General features: G+C 37.4%; 1 protein-coding gene across 2 annotated transcripts in view; it reads left to right on the plus strand.

The window, feature by feature from the left end:
* Positions 1-668: 668 nt before the first annotated feature.
* The window catches only part of tox (thymocyte selection-associated high mobility group box), a 28,086-nt gene continuing 6,292 nt past the window's right edge, over positions 669-22,462 (plus strand). Inside the window, exons 1-7 of one of the 2 annotated variants that reach the window (XM_087811594.1) lie at positions 669-1,081; positions 12,726-12,791; positions 14,778-14,888; positions 18,266-18,547; positions 21,506-21,775; positions 22,053-22,286; positions 22,367-22,447. In XM_087811594.1, coding sequence (XP_087667720.1) covers positions 974-1,081; positions 12,726-12,791; positions 14,778-14,888; positions 18,266-18,547; positions 21,506-21,775; positions 22,053-22,286; positions 22,367-22,447 — 1,152 coding nt within the window. In that variant the 5' untranslated portion in view covers positions 669-973. The remainder of the gene's footprint in view (positions 1,082-12,725; positions 12,792-14,777; positions 14,889-18,265; positions 18,548-21,505; positions 21,776-22,052; positions 22,287-22,366; positions 22,448-22,462) is intronic. The other variant, XM_087811595.1, reaches the window with a different exon arrangement.

A 22,462-nucleotide genomic window follows, 5' to 3' on the forward strand; every position in this document is an offset into this window, starting at 1 on the left:
GTTAAAGATTAAACTTTCAATATTTGCTAGACTCAGAACAAACATTTTTTTAAATAAAATATGATTTATGGTCTAAATTATGTTTCCTGCCCAGATAATTTCTGCATACGTCTCACACACCTGTATGTTAAGAGATAAATATAAAGTAGATGCATAACTTTGATTAAAACAGAATAAGCAGTAGGAAACCATGAATAAATGAATGAAAATCACATCGAAATTAACAGCATTGAAATATCTTCATTTTAACCCAAGATAAAATTCTTATAAAATATGATACCACATATATCTAGGTAAAGACAGGCTTCCTGACGTGGAAAAAGCACTTTTAATGATGGTTAAAATTGCTGTCGAGTGTAAATAATTAAATTATCTGGAGGAAATGGAAGGTGTCAGTTGGCAGAATAAGCCAACAAACCATTCACTATTAGGATGTAAACAGCATATGTATAACAATCCAGTGACAAAGGGTATTTAAACAAGCACATATATAACGTAAACAAATAAGTATTTCCGTTTCAGATGAACGCGAAAACCTGACACATGTGTGGATTTATTTTGAAACGAATCCTAACTTCCGGTGAGGGGGCAGCACACGCGCCAGCTTCATGACGGTGCTCTTTGTACCGGAGCAGCAGCGCAGCAGCAGCAGCAGCGCCACACGACAGTCCCAGGCAGGGACTCACCGCACCAGCGTCCTGTCCACGGAACTCTCCCCGGAGAAACACCGAGAAACTTCCACACTTCCAGAGACAACCTCCAGTTCATCTCCGACGCCGAGTTATCCGCTGAAAAGCGGGAAGTTTTGAGTTGTAACGCCGGTGGTGGAGCGCGAAGCATCCCGAGAAACTTCACGGACTCCCGCGTGAAACTCTCGTCTCTCTCTCTCCGCCGCGAGCTCCATAGTTTTGTCAAAAGTTTTCAGTTCCCCGCAGAGACGCCAGGAGCCGCAGAGGCTGTTGTTCCTCCAGCCATGGATGTAACCGTTTACCCGCCTCCGCCGCAGCCTCTGGCCGCGCCGGACCACAGCAGACTGGGGCAGCTGTCCTACACGGACCCGGCCTTCGGAGGAGCCAACAAGGTGAGTTTCCTGGAGGGTTTTCGGATCAACGTCACCTTTGTGTTGTGCGCGCGCGCGTGCACTCTGACGGCATCACGCGCGCGCTCTGTCAATTAAGATGTAATTAATTGCTTGATTAGCCCGAGGTTAATTAACGGTGCTGATGAAAGTAACTACACTCAACTTCATCCTCATCCATCATCCGCTGCTCCACTCCAACGACACGTATTATGGGATGGATCTGTTGAACCAAATGTCATCATCCTGAAGATATTCTCTACATCCCCCCACGAACCTTGTTGCCTTTTCAGCCATATTTGTTGTGAGTTAATTGGGGTCTGGGAGGCGCCGTTGTCTTCTTCCCAACTGAATGGGAGGTCAAGGGTCATGGTCAGAATATGAACCTGGGACAGAGATGCACTGTTGTGCTCTGGGATGTGGAAAATCCATCCATCCGTTGGCTAACGTGACAGTGATGAATGGCATCATTAAATAATTAGCTGTTGTTGACGAGTGGAGCCAACAACACATAATTAACCTTCGATCTGAAGCCCGGCGAAACAGAACATTTACTTATTGAAAATGGAATCACAAACCTTTTTAATTATCGCGCTGGGAAAAGGCAATTAATGCCGGCGCCATTGTGGAGACTTTCTTAATAACGTGACACTGAAAAGGGGGATTTCGTCTCTTGACACAAATAATAACCAAAACAACATTTTCGCCTGGATTATTATTTCACTATTCATTATCAGTCATCTACGCCATTGTGATCTGAGGAAAGACGTTTCGATGGTTCATAATGTGACATGTTTTTGGGTCTAAAAAAGTGTTTTGAGAGACTGTAGAGCTAATGATGTACTGGACGGTTTGCCGCTCTGTATTGTCTTGAGATCTTCTGTCAGATTCCAGTTGTGGAAAGAGACGCCCATCAAACTTTAAGATGGAAAAGCGGTTGAAAAACAATTGTCTTTGTGCAACACTAGCTAGTGAGCTCGCTTTGATCGTCGGGTAAGGTGAAAAAAATACTTTGACTAATTGACTCGTATCTGTTTGATCCCAGGTGCACATAAACTTTGGCTGTTGAATATTTTATGCAGCATCAGATTCTATATATTTAGTATATTTTTGTAAAAGAAAGAAACGCATTGCACTTCCCTGGATTATACCGTTGCCGCCTTGAATAATAATTTAATTCTTCTTATGAGATCTTAAATGTGTTGTCGATTCATCAAACTAATGAGCTACTTTTAAAAGCTAAAGCGCTTTGAAAAGTGTCCAATCCATAGGACTGGCACCGTCCCAACTAGCAAAGTTATTAGAAATAAAACCGGTTATATGAGCTTGTTTTTAAATTCCTCGACATCTAGCCGAGCTCATATGATCCACTGGTAAGTCATGATTTACCAGTCGGGCAATTCCTCAGAATATCTATTTTTTTAACGTTGTCATAAAACAGTACATTTGTGAAAGCATTGCACAAAAGGAAGAAGCTGCAAACTGAACGAACCCAGGAGCTACTTTGTTTTTTACGTTGATTGATTAAAACAGGATTATGCAAACAGAGGTCACAGAGTCGCCGCACCCCCACATACGATAACCTCAATACTCAAACAATAGTGATAACTGCGTAAAAGGAAATTTGCATGTGGATGTTTTTTTTCTTCGAAACTTATGCGAAGTACAATATTTACACATCCTCTCTTTATCTTATACTGCAGGGTTTATTTATAAGTTGTTTGATTTCTTAATGTAAATATGTATTTAATCTTATGGTTACTATCACACATCCGTGCAAGTAGAAAAACAACGGATATGTTGATGAAAGATATTTAGCTTTCTTACTAGGCGTGATTATCTTTAAAAAAATATATATCATGATCATTGGATGTTTAGTTTAATATATGCCATTGTGATCAGATAAAAAAATGTTCTGTAATAGCAAATATTGTAAGAAAGAAAATTGAAGTAAAAGCAGCTCTTAACTACTTCGAAAATATTTGTTACTGCCTCCGCCTACTGGTAGAACTGTGCAAATGCACGGTTTCGTGAAAACCTAAGTGTTTCCCTTGTGTGAATTAACATTTGGAAAATGACTTTTAAAGCAAGTTGTTTTGTTTCACTTTTCTTTTCAGCTATGATGGAAAAGAGTAAAAACCATCATCTCCTGTCGACTCAGAAGTTTGACGGTTACATCAACATGTTGTCGAGGCAAAGTTGTCGAGTGAAGAGTAGGGAGGGAGCAAAAAATCAAATATTTTGCTTTAAGTGAGTCACAAATGCAAAACCTTGAAACGACAAAGTGATGGTGAATTAATCTTCCATCTGCAACTTCTAAATATATTCTCTTTTGCTTCTTTGTTCAAAAAGATGAGAGAGTTTCTTAATGCAAAACTTTTAATATTTTCAGATTCCCTTTAAATCAGTGTGTTCAACAACTCTATAGTCGGTTCAATTCATCAACGTTCATGGATGTTTCGTGTTCAACAGAAATGTACGAAGCAGCAACCTTGATATTCACTCGACAAAACTTTGGTGCTGACCAAGAGGTTTCGATCCTCAACTTATCATGCGAATGAACATGTGTGTCGACAACGTGAACACACCGACGACAACACAACGCACCGGTGTGTTTAAATACGAAGAAGGCAGGAGCACACGAGCGAGAGTAGAGAGTAGTTTTCATCTCGTGTTTGTTTCAGAAAGAGAGCGAGATGTAAAAGATAGAGGCTGTGGATGTAGAGAGCTGGTTGGGGGTAGGGACTAGAGAGAGAGGGAGGGAGGGAGAGAGGGAGGGAGGGAGAAGGTTGTTGGGGGTAGGGATGTTGTAGTTGTGTGTGTGTGTGTGTGTGTGTGTGTGTGTGTGTGTGTGTGTGTGTGTGTGTGTGTGTGTGTGCGTAGTGGGGGTGGGGCCACTAAGGTTTATACTATATTTCTCTCTGTCTTTTGATTCATGGCTGTGTCGGCCTGATAGACGAGATCATATTACTGTGTGGGGGAATGGAGAGAACCGAGAGAGAGAGAGAGAGAGAGAGAGAGAGAGAGAGAGAGAGAAATGGGAAGCAGAAGGAGAAAATGACACAGGGCTATTGAAGGAGGGCACAAAGAGTAGGGCATGCCATACAGATGTGTAGGGCACAGCTGTAAAAATACCTATAGATATTTATCCGAGTGACTATAAAAACATCGGTCTGTCGTAAACGATGTTCACTTATGACAAGTCAACTTCAAAATGAGTGTTTCAAATATGCATGGACCTAAAAGTGTGTAACTGAAACACACATGTGGAGACTTTAAATATAGACAAACAGCCCAGGTTATATAAATACTCCTCTGACACGAGTAACTGTATGATTTGGTGGTAAAATGTGTGAGTTACCAGGATATACTTTTTGTAGAAAAGACGGACATGTACAATGAATATTATAAAATATACTCAAAAGCTTGAATGTATGATACACTTAATAGAATGAATAGTATCCTTTGATGCAACAACTAAGTTATAGTGTTCGGGTTGACTCTGTAAATGAGTGAGCGCTAAACTTTACTTTCTCACAGCTATAAACCACCAAATACCAATCAAACCAATTTGACTGATGTTAATGTTAACACTTATTTTCTGATGAGGGCGAAGCACTTTTTCAAAAATTTCCAACCAAAAACATTTATAGTTGTAACCCGACCTCAGTGTTTAACTGCAGTCTTTCACGTCCCCCGACTTGGACCCTATAGATCCAGTTAAAGACCAGAGTGAGCCGACTCTTGCCCTCCATCAAAGACATGAGGTTGAAGCTCGGCCACAAGTCTAGATACTAATTGTAAGACAAAGTCTAAGTACAGCGGTAAAGTTGGTTTGCAAACTGTAGTCTATTTCTGTCCTTCTGCACTCTTCAGCTGGACCACATGTTTCAAACTCATGGCAGCGGGCTAACTCTGGTCCGCCAATTCATTTATATGGCCCGCTTGATGGTACGCTGACTTTGTTGAAGATAACATTAGATCATCAAAGAATTAAAAGTCAATATAAACATTTCTGTCCTATTACATAAATATACAGTTAGTTGGGCTCACTTGGCCCTTGTGTGATTGAGTTTGAAACCCCTAATCCAGGCTCAACTTTGACCTAAACAACCTTCAAAGGAGCAGATGTTATCATTATCTTAATCCCTCAAAAGCTTTTCCAGCAACAACATCTCTCACTACCTGTGTATTTATACCAACATACCCCCAAGTTAAAATATTGAAATAGTCATTGATGCATTCATCTAAGTCTTGAGCATTAAAATGTGATTTTTGACTTGATTCCAATAAGTGACTGATAAGGTAATGCAGAGTGCCAAGTGAAGAACTGACTTCCACTCATCACTTAAACTCAGGCGTTGACGAAAGAAAATCTCTATGAAAATGTATCAGAAGCCAGCGCACTGTATTGGAAGAATGAAAGACAGTGGCAAACATCTATTTGACACAAATGTATAGAAGGACATCAACAATACACTTTGTAAATCACATTCATATGATTTTTGATCAATTTAGTTGCTCAGATTACAAACAAAAGCTATGTGTAAACAAATTAATTTGGCAGAAAAACTTACATTTTCTAATGAAACTATGAAATAAGTGATTCAAATACAATGACAGAATTTAAGATCTCCTCACTCTTGGGCTGGGATTTAAGAAGGAACATTGAAGACATAAAAAACATAATTTGTTGAAACTTGGATCAGTTCGAAGGGTTTTTAAGTTAACCCCATTATATTTTAAATTGTGTTTTGCCAATGGCGTGGATTAGTAAGGATGAAATGAATCAAACAACAGTTTTGTGTGCTTAATCTTAGTGCAAAATGTTGGGGCTTAAGTTGATTTGCTTCTAACAAAAACAAACATCATCAAGGCAACCTTTGAGGCTCCACTATAAACAGAGTATACATTTTTAAGACTTGTTTAGTGTCATAACAAACACAAATTCATCAGCACAACTAAGATTGCGCAACCAAAGTTCCGACGTTTTCAGAATTTGTTTATATTTGTTTTTAAAATGCATATTTTCAATTCATTCTTATAACAGAAACCCCTGTTGTTTGTATTGTTGTTGTTAAAAACAGGACTTTGATTGGAACAGCCACTAGAAAAACAACTTGATTATTCACGTTCTTCTGGTAAAATACTGCAGTGTTTACCTGGTAGTTGCTACTATATCGGAGCACAGCTGCGTTCAAGAGCAGCTTCCTGCTGTGTTCAAAACACCCACGAGAGCCAGTTGAAATACTTAATTTGTGCAATTGAAAGAGTTCAAAAGAAGTTCAGTTAATAATTCTCTTTTGATTTGTCGCCTCTCTTCATGCTTAAAATGTGACAAATGGTTTTTATTATAATGTTGAGCCTGCACAGATTAACAAGGATTCAAATCCACGTATCCTCCATCCTACACGTGCAGCAACCCTTCAATTATTTCTCACAAATGGCTTCATTTCATCTACATTTTACATTATAATCTCAGGAAGAGTGTGTTTCTCTTTTTTGTTTGCCAAACGCTGTGAAACAAATGTATTTTTCCAGTTGGTAAAATAGAAAAAAACAGTATCTGCTTAAAACATTAGGCTGATGTGCAGCAACAAAATCCATCCCATAATCTTTTTTATCAGAGGTGTGAGAATAAAAAATGGATACACGTGAATATAGCAATACTTGTTTTCATTATACCATATGGATAATTAACAGCACTATATCAGTTAAGATATAAAAGATGTTGATTAAAATCTTTATTTTGGTCCTCCAAATGAAATTTTATTTTTAATCATAGCTCTTAAAAAACAAACGTCAAGTAAAATGTATACGGTATATATAGATATTTTTAAATGTATATTTGAGATACGCCTTTATTCTTTCCAAATTGGGAAATTTGAAGGAAAAAAATGCAGACTATATTTAAAGTCAAGGAGGGGTCAACATACAAATATTCATGGTGTTTGTTCATTTTTGTGTTGCAATCAAACCTTCAGCCCCTAGATGGCAGCAGTCAATATATCTTCTGCAGTTAATGTAACAATGAAATCCCGCGAGATCCTGGTGATTACTGAGGACAGGAGGATACAGTTGACTCTGGCAGTTAAAGTTGATGTTTGACATATTTTGTTTTCAAAACAAATGAAAGCAGTAACGACTTTGTCTGGAATCTCGTTATCCTGTATCTTGATACGTATCATATCGCCTGCTTCTTGCCAATATACATATCCCTGCTTTCTATAGAACCTGATTTCATTACCTAGCCTATTTTACTTCCAACAATTGATCTATATTTTACACTGTTTAAATCAGATCTTAGATTAAGAGCCATCGTATAATCCAGTTATCCAGGACTGTAAATGGTTGTTGTCATTCTTATCAGCATGGAATAGACTCAAGTTTCATCCCATTGTTTTTCTTTTATCTTATTTTTATTTAATTATGTTACCACGAAGGGCAGTTGTCACGTTTTTGGTTTACTCTGTACTTCGTCGTCATTATAAATATGCACCACAACCGTTTGACTTTCCTCTGATGTTGTAATTTTTGGCACTGTGTCTGTTAAATAATCCTCAGTCTGCTGACAACTGATTCCTCCCTAAACCCCCGTAAGGCAGTGGGAACAAAAGTATCTGTCAATCATGCTTTTGTCCAAAAATATGTAATGGAATGTCATTATACTTGTTAATATTCGATCCAAATGTCTGCGCTTGAGAGAAAAAGCACTGTGATAATCATGGAATGACTGAGTTCGAGCTGGTGGACATGCGATGCTAAAAGTGTTGCAGCTTATCTAAACTCGGGGACATAACAAGGAGTGGCTCCTGATTGATGGAGGGATGCCAAATGGAACAGATGGGTGGAAATTGAAAGCTGCCAGAAGAGACTAATTATCAGAAATCCATTTCCAAAACAAACATATTGCAATCAAATCACACTCGGTAACCATCTCTACATTGTGTTTGTGTGCACGTTGTCTACAATGGCTTAGTTCAATTAAAGCCCATTTGGGAGGCTTGGATGTGTTCCTGGTGAACTATTTAAAAGTTCTAGTGTTTTGTTTCTTCACTGCTTAATTCTTTTGTTCATGATCATACACTAGTAACTGTCATGGCATCACGCTAATTACCAGAGCTCGATGGAAATACACTTGAGAAACGCAGGTCTGTCTTGACCCCGTCCTTATGTTCCTAAGCTCAATCTTTCGCAAAGTTTTCCTGCTTCTGCTTGCCACTTTTCTACTAGTTAGGCTGACATTTGATTACAAACGTGCATGAATTAAAACTCTCAGAAATACGCAAAAATAATTGATGCTCACGGATTAAACTGTTTTTATTTAGCCTTGATACTCGATGGAACGATTTGTTATTGTAAATAAAGATACACAATGTGAATGTCAGGCAACTTAAATAAGGGCCATGCTTTATTTTTCTACATTTTTAACGACATTTTAAAGGGATTGGACCAAGTCACAAACCTACCATATGATAGTACCAAATGCTTGAAAAATAGTTTGAAAATGAATATGACCTCCCAGTGAGGTTTTACAGGGGAGGGCAACTAAATCAAGTCAAGAGAGGTCCATTTAAAATAAAATATGAACCATAAATATTCAAGTTAGGTTGATTTCCTGGATTGTATCTCCTTTCAACATCTGTAAGCTCCAGACTTTTTTGTTATTAGGTCTGCAAATGTCCAATTATTTTTCCAATTACATCATACATCACATCTATTCATTCCCTTTTCATCAGACTCTTACTTAAGCAAACGTATATGCCAGACGTACAAAGCTAGTTTTCATTTGTAATTGGTCCTTAAAAAGCTACATTGCCACTCATTTATTTATACATCAAATGATTTCACCAAAACCTTAACGTATCTTATTTTAAAATTTGTTGTAGAATTTATTGGAATGTATTGCTCGATGACTACATTGATCACATTAGCAACGTCGTAGCTGATGTTGACTTACATAATTCACGTAATGTGCTAAAATATGCAGGTGATTCATGAACAGATCAGAAAATCGTTGAAATAGTTTTACATTTTCATTTTACAAAGTAGATTGTTGCCATGGTGATTGGGCGAATAATTTAATATCAACTCATCCTAACTTTTTAAAATGTATTCAGAATTAGTCCTACCTATTGGAAACTCGATTGAATGTAACAGGATTTTGTGTCCAGATTGGACCTTTTTCATCCCCTCCCTTATTTCTCCTCCTGATTCCTCAACTGTACAGTAAATGGAATTCCACTATTTCTCTCTCAATTCTTTCTCTCTACTACTGTATTTCTCTCTATTCCTTTGTCCTTGTCTGTCATCCTAATAGTCTCTCTCCCCTCTTTCTCCCCCTTCCTCCGACCCTGACCCACTTAGCAGACTGCTTGTTATTCAAACCTTTGCTTTCCCACACAAACACATACACACATGTGCTACAGAAAGAGGGTAATTTGGTCCGACTACAAACCTTCCAATCGTTTTTTATTTCCCTCATTGGGTGCGGGATGATTTTCAAAAGCTGCATGATCTTAAAATGTCTTATTCTACCCTAGAAATACGCAAAAAGAACACTCAAAAATACATGCTGATTTTTCATATAAGAAACTACTTTTCAAGATGATCCCTGCTTTCTGATGATGAGGTTTACTATGAAGACATGGATGCTAAACTTCTGCTTTGATATACGTGAGGTAAAAACTATAATTTGCTTTTTCTTAGGCACCCACCACAGATACAGCAGGGGTACTAATGGGGCACATGTACTATCTATAACTAATTCTATTTACTACTGTATAAAATGTAATGTATACATTTAAACGTATAAAATAATATTGTGTATAATTTGAATATCCTGTTTATATTTATTCCACTAAGGAAGAAAATACAAGGCAATTAAAAGTAAATGGGATCAGAAATTGAACAAATACTAGAAAGTAATAAATAAGTAGTACATTTAGCCCTAACTGTATTATTAAATAAAGCTCATGTAGAATACGTAGTTTGGTGAAAATGTCTCAAGTAATCATGCATGAATTTGATCTTTGTTAAATACACATTTTCCCCAAACTAAGACTACAATGGCAGGAGTTATGATGATGTTTTGGTACTGTGTGCATCTCTTAACATGACAAATGCACTTTGACGGAAATTGCCAGAATTTGAGAACAAAACAAACAAATATTTATGACCAAATCTGTGCCTAATATGGGACCGTCAAATTAAGTCCTTAAATTGAAGCTTTCAGTTCGTTCTATTCTGATGCATTTACAGGAACTGCGTTGCAGAAGCACCGCAGTTCGGTGGATGATCTGCTGCTGGTTTCTGGAACCGAGAGTTGTAGCCCTTTTACATAATATGAATCGATAACCTGAATAAAATAAATAGTGTATAAGAAATTCCAGTGAGGATATAATTGTTTGCATTTTGCAGTGTGAAATAAATATATCAAATTTGGAGAAAAATAGTGTATTTTATATTTATATATATATATATATATATATATATATATATATATATATTTATATATTTCTGTGCCCATGTCTGCAACTACAATCCATCTCAATGAACGAGTCACATTTGTAGGTGGAAATAAAGAACCAAACGTGCTACCAATGCTTTGAATGAGTAACTTATAAACTATTGTATAAACGAGGATTGATGTTGTTACAGCCCATAATTGGGAGACGTGGTTCCTCGTCTGTTCCTGTACCTTTTTTTGCTTTTCTTCTTTGTTGTGACTTAATAAATAAATACATTTAATACAAATGTATTTTTCCTGCTGCTGCACGACTCTATCTTTTGCTTGTTTATTATTACCAATCTTCTTTTAATGTAAATTACATTAGATAAACATAAAAAGCGAATGGTTCTTTATGTCGTTGCACATCTAAAAATAATCGGGGGCTATTGGGTTGATCTCTTAATATACCTAGTACACCAGCAGACCAATCTAATGAAATAAACCACGGTTTACTGGGACATTTCTTTTGTGAGTGATTATTTGCTTCTGTTGTTGTATGGTCGACATGCTGTGCCAACTTTGAATTTGAGTCAGACATTTCATCATATAATTCCTGAAGAGGTCCTTCTTATAAAATCCATAATTAAATTCCGAGCCGAATACTTCAGTGTGTGTGCTCACTGTCTCCGTGCTCACATTGAAGATATCAGCCGCCTTTAGAAGTTTGTGAGAGAGCAGTTTTGACAGGAAGGTCAACGTGTCCGCTCCTCTATCCTTCATCCTTGTTTAGTCTAAATACTCACTTTCCAGCGAGCAGAGACAAGGATTAGGCGGAGGGACGGGGATTGGCTGGAGATATTTTTCTTCTGGATGTTTTTAACAGAATTTTTTCATGTTATTAAAATTCAACTGTCATTCATATAGAGCCTTGAGAACTTGTCAGTAGACTGTTTCAGCTTTCTGTTGACTCTGTAAACATACACCCCATTTGCATAATACCCAACAGCTGGCAGATGGTTGGGCAGTTACACCTCTCTGTCCACTTGTGTTTGTGTGTGTGTGTGCGTCTGTGTGTGTCACCTCTGCCCACCTGCCTAAACGATCTCCTAAATACGTGTTTGACGACCAAGATGACAATTATATCCCCATAAAACCTGCTGTTACTGGACTGTTTAAGAGACACTTTATAAATTAGTTCATTCCAAGTGGGACTCGTGGAGTCGATAGCTATTGTTCGATAGCTTTTGTGTAAAATAAGTGACAACAACTTATACAGTTAAATCAAATTCCTTCTTGACAAACTACTTCCAGACCATCTGGCATTCCAACTTTTCCAGGAGAAGCTTAAGCTTTGTCGTCTTTTTGCATCGAGTCACTTCTTTACGCTGCCGTCTCCAACATTGCCAAGCTTCTTGTCAAACGGGTGTGTGCAGCATCTGTTTCTTCAACAGCCAGATAAAAAAAACTTTGAAATAAAAAGATGCATTTAATGCATTGCTTTTGCCATCATGAGGGTGTGTGCAACTATTTTCTTCTAAACATCGAAAGTGAAAAAAAGATCTGCTTTTACACCTTATATTACGGTAGTTGTGTGTCGTGATGGTTAATGCAGTCATGTGTTTCAATGGCCTTGCATTTTTTACCTGAATAAATCTTCACTTAGCTGATGCGCAGCACTATCTACATAATACATAGCCAGTTAAAATGTATGCGTACATTTCATTGGTTACTTGAAGTAATGAATGCTCCCAATATCAGTATTTTTTGTTACATTACTTTTGTGTAACTAAAGCAATTTTGTTGGCTGTTACAATGTTCTTTATGTTCTTAATAAGATGGGAATTTTTTTTATTTATTCATTTTGTTTAAGTTTTGACTTGTGTGTGTATAAATATATAGATAAATACATATATATCTTTATATATTCCCAATTGTAGGTGTAATTAATGCACAGGTTGTCAATGAACCAATCAGGAATGAATGCCACGCAAACAATAGGTGCTTTGTAATCCTGAAGATGTTTTGAAGTGACATCTGAAAAATGTATTGACATGGATTAGTAACGTCTTGTCTGTAAATTCTTTGAAATCTTTGAACAATTTCCTATTTATTCATGAGTCAATTTAAATATGTAACAGTCAGTTTGCTTACATGGCATTCCCTGTTTGATCATTGTCTCTCTCGCTCTTTCTTTAGTTGGAAGGAGACACAGTCTTTCTGGGCATGCAGGAAGCCAGCCTCGACTACGTTTCAGCCAATCAGGTGAGAGTTTTTTGTTTTTTGCTGTTTCCCTTCTGCTCTTATTCAAGGTGTCTGAAATTCAAGCTCACAGTAGTCGTTTTCAAGTGACTAGTCCATATGAATTCTTTTTTTTTTTTAAATGGTGAATATTATTTACTTGATTTTCTTTTAAATTAGAGACGGAAAACTATGTTTTAAGAGTTAATTATTTAGAGTTATATAGTTGTCTTCATCCATCGCTCACGCACATCACTCACAATAACACAATAACCTAGTCAGAAGTATTACTGTTTCTCATATTCCTAGCTTAACCAATCAACTATTTGCATATGTTGTTGAAGTGGACAGGTTATTGTTTATGGTGCTTTTTAGATGAGCATGAGTGTTTTATTTATATAATTTCTAATGACACATCTTACTTAATTAATTTATATCAAACCAATAATTGAAGTTCCTGTTATCTTGGGTCATCGTAATATTTTGACTTTGGATCAGACTTTATGGAGCCTTGTTATTTCAGGAATAAAAGATAATATAATGGGATGTTACTCAACACAGAAATTATGCCGTACCAAGTGTTAAGTCATAGCTTAATGATCAAGAACTTTTTTTTTTGTTTAAATGAATGATACGGCAAAACAGCATTGATGGTTTGTGTCGTTTTATTATCTTATCGGTTACACTTTGATTTGTTATGAAGTATTACAGTGTAACTATAATTGTATCACTGATGGCAGTAACGCCTTCTGAACCATCAGGAGCCCATTGCCCATTAATATGGGTCAAGTGCTTTGCTCACAGACACAATGACGCATCTTACTGTGGAGAAGAGTACAAAATAAATGAGTAATAAAGGTTAAACAATGATATTTTACAGTGTTTTTTTTACAGTGGTTCAATTTATGTTATCTTGTTTAGCTTGTATACAGTATATTTCTCTATATATTTCTCTGAATTAAATCATTTTATGGGCTACATTTCCACTTGCCCTTGACCCATCCAAGCGCCCTCTTGAGGTTGCTACAGTATTGAAATGCCAAAGAGAGGTTGTTTGGGTTCTGTCACTGTCATCTTTAATTTCGCTTTAAAGATAGATCTCATGTACGGTCAACACAAATACACTTTTAACTGGACACGGTATGTTTGTGTGTCTATGTGTGACATCACAGCGCACCAAAGCCATGCTTATAGGAAGGACCCCCACTCTAAATGCATTATTCATAGTGTACAATGGAGAATATTGTGTGGCAATGGCGTCTGATTTAATGTTTTATTCAACACAGTTTGGCTCCTGGAGTAGAGAATAAATGACTTTAATATCGAGTAGTAGTGCCTATATTCAGCCATAGGTTGTTGTGTTGGAATATTTTAAGGGTTTTAGTACAAATTATTCAACTGTTCTTCTAAAATAACAACATTATCATAACATTTTTACTTATCCTCCAAATATTTTTTCTGGGATTTTTATGAATGAGTAAGAGAGAGCTGGTGTGATCAGCTTCTTGATATGTCTCTTTTGCAAAAAGAAAAACAATGAAAGGCTTTGTAATAGTTTTTAACTAATTCAACAGATAATATTTGTATATTTATTTACCCTTTGTTTTAGTTTAGAAAACCACTCTGGATTACATTTTATAAAAGAAATGTTTTTGTTGGAGAAAACACCGTCACTGTTTATGCCACGTTTGAAAGAGGAGAAAAAAAAAGCTGTGGAAGCAATTATTAATGTGTTTTTTATGCCATCCTCATCTTTATTTCAGCCTTAATTTGTGTTTCTTATCAGGGATTAACACAACAAGACATTTATTTACAGCTTCTCATGCTAATTTTTCTCTGCTCAATTTTCTCCGGTGCTTCTCCAGGCACCTACTACAAACATGTTGTTGAACCTTCAAACTCCTTCCTCACCCCTGCCCCTCTTCCTGACCACTCAATGTGACCTTTGACCTCATCATGGCCCTCGGGTCCATCCTAATCTATTGTTTGTCTCCTCGCTTCTTCTCACAGTTTCGGGTGCCTCAGCCCCCGCCGCCCCAGAGCAAGGCAACACCCCTCAACCCAGGCTCGCAGCACTGGAGGAGGGAAGGACACATGGCCGACACACACCGTCTCCCCTGGGTGATTATCCACACACACACATGACATGTTCATGCACCATTTTCTAGTTCACGATCAATAAAGTAAATCTATCTATCAAACCATTTTTGAACGCAATGAAAGGGTTTCTGAAGGTCTGTAAAAGGTTTCGATCTGCTATGTTGTTTGAATTATTTTTGGCCTCTGCAAAAGCAAATCAATCGTTATTATAAAAAATGGAATCAGACATAACTAGGATAGACAGGCTTATATGTGTATTTGTTAACTTATGAAGAAGCAAGTATGTTGAGGGCCAGAAACCCCCAAAAATGTGTCAAAATTAATCAGAAAGGATGAAAACTATTAATAGTTATAAATTGTATTTTAAATGTAGATACTTACTGTGAGTTTTAGTAATCCTTTTAAAAGAAGCGTAACATTTCCAAATGTCTGTAAAATCTCACATACAATAACCAAAAAAATATATAATAATTCTGTTTTGTTTTTTATTAAAAAAAAACAAATCAATTACAAGTTCTTCCCACCAAATAACACTTGCATTCTGGTGGTCTAGATATTACTAAGACACTGTTTCTTTAGGCAGCAAAATAAAACGGATGACATTACAAAAATACATGTTAATTTATGTGCTTTTTTTTGTATTCAGTGTCTGGTAAGATTAACATTGCCATCCTGTTACACCTGACTTAGACACTTGGCAAGTTGATAGCAGTACAAACCAAAATTTTCTACATGTTGAAAAATGAATAAAATGAAGGTTTAGGAGAAATATTAAAGGATTATAATTAAATAAACAATAATCATTATAGCATGCCAATCAGGTTGTTATGAATGTGACAACGTGAATAATTGTTCGGTCGTTTTAAATGAAAACATGAAAGAGGAAACGGTGCTGACAACTTTAGCTACTAAAACTCATTAAAGTCAACCCATAAAAAAGGGAAACAATTTCATTTCAAGTTCAGATTTACATTTTAACGCAGCTGGACGTTAAATTTCCACATCATCAGATCCTCAGAAAGTAAAGTGCTAACACTGCAGTATCTCCAGATAACAGACACAGATAAAACAAAGTGTAGAGAAACTGACCCAGATATCTCTGCTCGGCAAGAACAATGCATGTTTAACATACTTCTATTTAAAAGTTGATCTTTTTGCAATGGCTGGATGGTGACGCTCATTAGAGGGCTTCAACATGTTTACTTCAAATTGATCATGAATATGAAGCAGCTAGAAGTGCGCTTCAATGTGAGCAGAACATGCTTGAATAGAGGTAATCCTCACAACGTTAGGTTTTCTTCTCGCTATACTCAAGGAGCAAGCTTTTGTGCCCACATGAATGAGAGAGAATTGAGAGACAAGGGGGGGTAATTTATGCATAACATGAAGAAATGATTGAGTGAACAGGAGAGAAGGCAGACAGACAACAGACAAGAGGTGTAATTTATGCAGAGTCCCGGCAGGCCACTCTGTCCGGACCCTATACACCCACTCCTGTTAGATCCCTGATATTTATGACATTTTTACTGTCAAGGTGACATTTGGCATTTCATGATAAAACAGTGTTGGCTCTTGTTTAGCTTTGTATTGGACGCATTTGTGCTTTCATACTTTCTTTTGTACAAAAAGGATTTTGTTTCTTTCCATCTGTAATCTCGTATGATCTAGAGGTGGCAAAGATAAGCTCCTCCTGCTCTAAATCAAGGAGCTAAAATGTTTTTTTTCCTGAGATCCTGAGTTTCCTAAATCCCATAGTATTGAGACTTTTTTAACATAAAAAATAGACAAACTTGACTGCACTGTTTTTCTTGGTTACGTTAATTGGTTTTAAGCCTAAATTGAATTAATTTTTACAAGCAAAAAAAGGAACTAGTGCTGGAATCATGTTGAAATATGGTAAATCTGACTGAAATATAAACAATGTAAATGGATCAAATGTGTTCATATTATGAACAGGTGCTTCCGATACATACATGAAATACTTGATAGAGCCAATTAGTCATTTAAAATATCAATAAACTTATTTAGTGAAATTATAAAAAGGGGTATCAGATGCCAAAAGACTAGGTGACTTGGAGAACCAATGATTGTCTGAGGATCTGCAAGAGATGTTGAGGACGACACTCCATAGTGGGTTGTTTCTCATTTAGAAATAATGTTTAGTCCTCAAAGTTTACTGATGTTCCTTTAACAAGCATGAAGATTTAAGAAGCAAGGTTTCATCTAAACTAAACTGGACTTCAACCGCTTCAAGTTGAAATTAAAATTTTAATAAAATAATTAGAGTTTTAAGAAATCTGTCTTCAAACTCAAAATAAAGAGTAAATTGACAGTGAGTAATTCAGAGAAAGTGTTATGTGTTGATGAGATGAAAATAATAAACAATAAAAGGAAGGAACTGTGTTAAGCTATGACAGAAAAAAAAATTCAATGATTGACTATGTTTTGAAGTCCTATTGATTGGAGTCAGTCCAGCCAGCGATGTCAGGGAGAAAGAAGCCACAACACCTGAGTTTAGCATGTTCCTCAGTGCAACTGTGGACCAGTCAGAGAGCTCGCCACAATCCTCACGACTGCCAAACGCACCAACCATGAGAATCCACGCTTCAGAAGTGGTTCATTTTATTCATGCTTTATTTAACATCACGTGATTCTGTTGTCGGTTCACTGCTTTTTTTCCCGTCTCACTTGAACCACTTTTTAATGGCTACCAACCAATGCAGACCAGGAAATGTGCATCAAACTGCACTTTGATGATGTTAGTCCTCAGAAAAATGTGATGTTATTTGTTTTTTAAAGTCAGTGATGATGTAAATCTCCATACTGTCATGCAACTACTACTTGAGGTTTTAAGTAGATAGAAAATCAACTGGATGAAGAGCAGAGATTCAAAGAAAGAGAGCCAAAGGAGGCTGAAAGGTGGATGATGAGAGATTTAGAGCAAAAGAGTGAGAGAGAGAGAGACTGGTGTGGCCAGCCAAGCAGAAAAGCTGTCAGTCTCTATAAAAGATCTTCTCTGTCAGATTAGTATGAGAGGGCTTCACTACCACTGCCTCTCGCTTTCTTTTAACCCCCATGTCTCTCACTCTTCTCTCGCATGATTCTTTCACTCCATTTCCCTCCTCGTGTCTCGCTCTTTTGTCTTTGCACTCACAACAAGTCATTGTCATATCAGTGAGCTGGAGGATCATGCACCTGAGCCAGTCCCGCATTCAAAAACCACTTATGAGACGTTGCATTGAAATGGTTTTTGGTGCTTTTTTTCTTCCAAAGGTTGTAATCATATGACTCCAAACCAACAAAAAAGTGACTTTTTACCCATTTAGGTGTCTAAAGGGACATTTGTGGCTCTCCAATCAGACATTTATTAAGTCTCTCGTCTTCTTCTGTGTCCTCAGTCTTATTCAATGGGAGGTTTGGGGGACGATGACTACAACATTCCACCCATAACCCCTCCTACCCTGCCAGAACACATGCTGCCTCCACATCTTCCCCACGATTCCTCCTCTGGACACTACCCACCTCTGGAGAACACCTCCAGATCTGCTCCTCACCACCAGTACCAGATGCAGAGGATGGACCATCCCAACATGGCCAACAACCCTGAAGGACCCATGCTGAACCAAGATCGTCGGACATTCAGCCCAGAAGGCGGTCCGATGACCAGCACCTTGTCTGTGGTGAGTTCAGAGTAACACACTTGTCACACCGACAGTCGGATGTTGCTGAAGCAAAACCACAGCTTCTGTTATGGAAAATGAGAATCCTCAATGATGACAAAGCTGCTTCCCCCACCGCTTTTCATTAAGAGTGAAACTCGCCTCCCACTCATGATCTTTCTGTTCTAGCTCCAAATATTTTTTTCAGTAATCGAAAGTATCAGCTAAAAAAAAAGAACCTGCCCTCATATGTTCTTCGATTAAAACACCTTTATCTTCTTTGTCTTTGGGCAATTTCCAAATTCAAGTCAGCTCCACGTTAACGTATCACTCCTGTCCTCTTCATGTCCTCTTTCAACATCTCAGTAAACATCTTTACGTGTCTTCCCTTTTAGTAAAATATAACAAGGTCATATATGAATATATTACTTATAATTGTGTCATTCTTTTTTTAGTGCTTCATCTGTCTTCCTAGGCCCAATCCTGAGCTGCTTTCCTTCTCTCTACCTTCTCCTGCCTCTACTTCACTTTTATATTCTCATTCCAACATACATTACTGCCAGTCAGTGAATTATGGTTGCCTAGCAACCCTCCCTGGCTTTGCCTAATCGGGGTGTGTTGGGGGTTGAGGCGTGCATGTGTGCGTGCGATTGCTTTTCCTTGCAGGACCATTACCACTGGTAATAGATTGACAAAAACAGAAATTAAAGATGAAAAGTGAGTTAAGTCATTTGTTATCATGGCTGTGTTTACTACTTTAATTCCAAACATGCATCTACGTTAACAACTAAGCTCGCATTCAGGTTTTTCTTATAAGGAAAATACACATTAGTCAATTAAATTAAGACATAAACAAAAGCAGGTTCAGTAACCTAGGCACATTTAGGGTAAACGAGTAAATAGAATTGTAATTGTGATTTGTTATTTTTTATCAACCACAGCTGACCAAACTCTTCTGCCCAGGAGAATTTTTTTTTTTTCTCTTTGCTTTAATTGGTTTACAGTGACAAGTTTGAAACACAGGGTACGCTGTGGTCGTCGTCTACAGGCAATATAGGGTTTTCAAAATATAAAGTCAGTATTGAAGTGCAAACAAAATGCAATTCACCAAGTGTCCACTTGAGGCTGACTAAGGAAAGACTGGATGTTGCAAACGCAAGCAGCCAATGAAACAGACTTTTACAGCATTAAAATACAACAAATATACAATACATGGCTACAAACATATAGTGATGATGATGAGTATATAGATGGGTAGAACAATGTTTTTTTTTTAATTTATGTAAAAATAGTAAACTCCAAATGTATACAATGGTATTCAAATATTTTCTCTGTGTGTATTGTTTGTCAATTCAGTCACATGCAGAAGGAATACATGTTGTGTCAATTGATCTTATGCTTTGCACATTTTAAATAAACAAATTTTGATATATAAATTACGGATTAAATATAAATGTATAAAGGTCACTTGGTAAAAACGGCAAGGTTCAGTTTTGAGAAATATTCTGGCAAAAATGTAATTTAACTATGCCAAACTATCGTACCTTCATAGTGGTTTCTGACAAGATTAAGAATACAGTTCTTCTTTAAATATATAGATAAAACTTTATAGATCCCTCTGGAGGTCTCATTCGGGACATTTTTTTAACCAAGAGATTACTGGCATTTTAATAAATCAATCAAGAACAAAAATGATAAGAAATAATTTAAATTCAAAACTGATGAATGGTGATGCTCGTTCATCTGTGACATTTAAAAAAAAAAGTCTCATCAAATGCCAAACCACAGCTATTATCTTTTAGCTATTGTTGCATGATCACGTGAAATGACAGTTTCTGTTTAAATACCACAAATGCCGCCAAATCAAGTGGAATAATGCACTCCTAAGTCAAGCTCACCACATCCGTGTGACCTAAAGCTGCTCCTCTATGATGACTACTGTCAAAGTTTCCACACAATACACTTTCGTTTTCTGAAGAAATGGTCAGATTCTCACGAGACGGCTTTTTATTGATGCTAGTCTGAGGAAATTCAGTTTGTGAAGAATATATTCAACTCATGAAGGGAGATTGATGAGATGTTATCAACGCATGTAGAGGTTGTTGTGATTAGATTAATAAAGTTTTGACCTGTTGGTCAACAAGGCTTTGTCTAGTGATGTTGACACTGGAATACAAAAGGTCCCGCAAACACACAGAAACAAAGACGTGAATAAAAATCCCAGACTGCCATTTAAATGAAAATAAATGTTGTAACAATAAAAAAAATGGCATTAGAGGCCTGAAAATGCATGAAACGCCCTTTACAATAGTTGAAATGTAAAACCAGTTGTACATAAATCAAATCCGTCATGTTGACATTTTACTCCACTGTAAATAAGATTTAGTGAAGATTGGAAGGCTGCAGGCAGACATTTGTTGTCAAAGACCACAAAGCCCTATAAAAACATGGCCGTCATGTTTGCATGACGCAGGTGGGCCTGTAAATCTGGTCCCCGTCAGGCCGGTTTTTATCTTGCTCAGAGTGGAACTATTAAACTTCCTGCATACACAAGGTGATATTCTCATCTTTCAGGGAAAGGTGCAGCAGCAATAAGAATCTAGACAAATGTATTTGCACAGCTGAGCGTTCTAGATGACTTCTGATCCTCTCTTTTGTCTGACCTTTATTGCTTGTTGCCACGGTAACTATCAGATTTCATTAAAGCTCCACGTCGTACAAATCCTGTCCATCAAAGACATGTTTAATGGACCCTCTTTCTGTTAGACCCTAATCCTCAGTCAAACACAGTGGACAAACAACTGCCTTTAGGTGCAGTGACTTCGGCAAAATGTTATATTTTTATATGATTACTGATTAAATCAGAAGATTTCTGATTAAACTAAAATAACATAAATGTGCGTTGAGTGTTTTTCTTTGTCTTTGACGCACCAAAGTGGATATTTGTTCACAACTATATTCACTTGTGTGTTTGCACAGATGCAGCAGATGGTGAACTCGGATTCTCGGTTTAACAGCAGCCAACAGCCAATCGAGGCAGCGCTCGGGCCGAGGAGCCAGTCGGGCCTGACACCGCAGGGCCAGCTTTCAACCATCAACCAGTCCCAACTGAGCCTGGGCGGGAACTCAGTTACCCACAATTCTCCTTCACCCCCTGGAAGCAAATCCGCTACACCATCTCCCTCCAGTTCAGCCCATGAAGATGACAACGATGATGGACTCAGGGTAACACCTACACACGTGCATACAGTAAGACATTTTTTTATTGCAGTTTATTAAAGTTTATTTAAATTATTCCTCATAGATGTACACAAAACAAGATTAAAGTATATGATTCATTCGATTTAAATGTGTACTGTAAACAACATGAGATTGAAATAAACCATAAACAACAAGAATAAGCACATTTTCAAACGATATATGTGTAGTTTCTCATTTGAAAGACAAACTACACATGCAGAAGAAAAACCTGGAATTCATGTTTATATTATAAATATTCATATCTTTCTGCGTCTTGATCCAACAGGTCAGTGTGGCAGAGAAACGACCTCTAGCTTTGGACGTCTGCAAGAAACCCAAAACTCCAAAGAAAAAAAAGCGGAAGGATCCCAACGAGCCAGTGAAGCCGGTGTCGGCTTATGCCCTTTTCTTCAGAGACACCCAGGCCAACATCAAGGCCCAGAACCCCAATGCCACTTTCGGAGAGGTGTCCAAGATAGTCGCCTCTATGTGGGACGGTCTGGGTGAAGAGCAGAAACAGGTGAGTAATCCTGGACATATGAAAGAAAAAAACAACATTTTTCTCGTCCGTGAGTGTTAAACAGAAGCTGGTTTCCACAGGTGTATAAGAAGAAGACTGAGACGGCCAAGAAGGAATATCTGAAACAACTTGCAGCTTACAGGGCCAGCCTGGTGTCACAGGTATGACACGAACAT

Source organism: Callionymus lyra, chromosome 16, assembly GCF_982586985.1.
Source record: "Callionymus lyra chromosome 16, fCalLyr1.hap1.1, whole genome shotgun sequence".
NCBI classification, from domain to species: domain Eukaryota; kingdom Metazoa; phylum Chordata; class Actinopteri; order Syngnathiformes; family Callionymidae; genus Callionymus; species Callionymus lyra.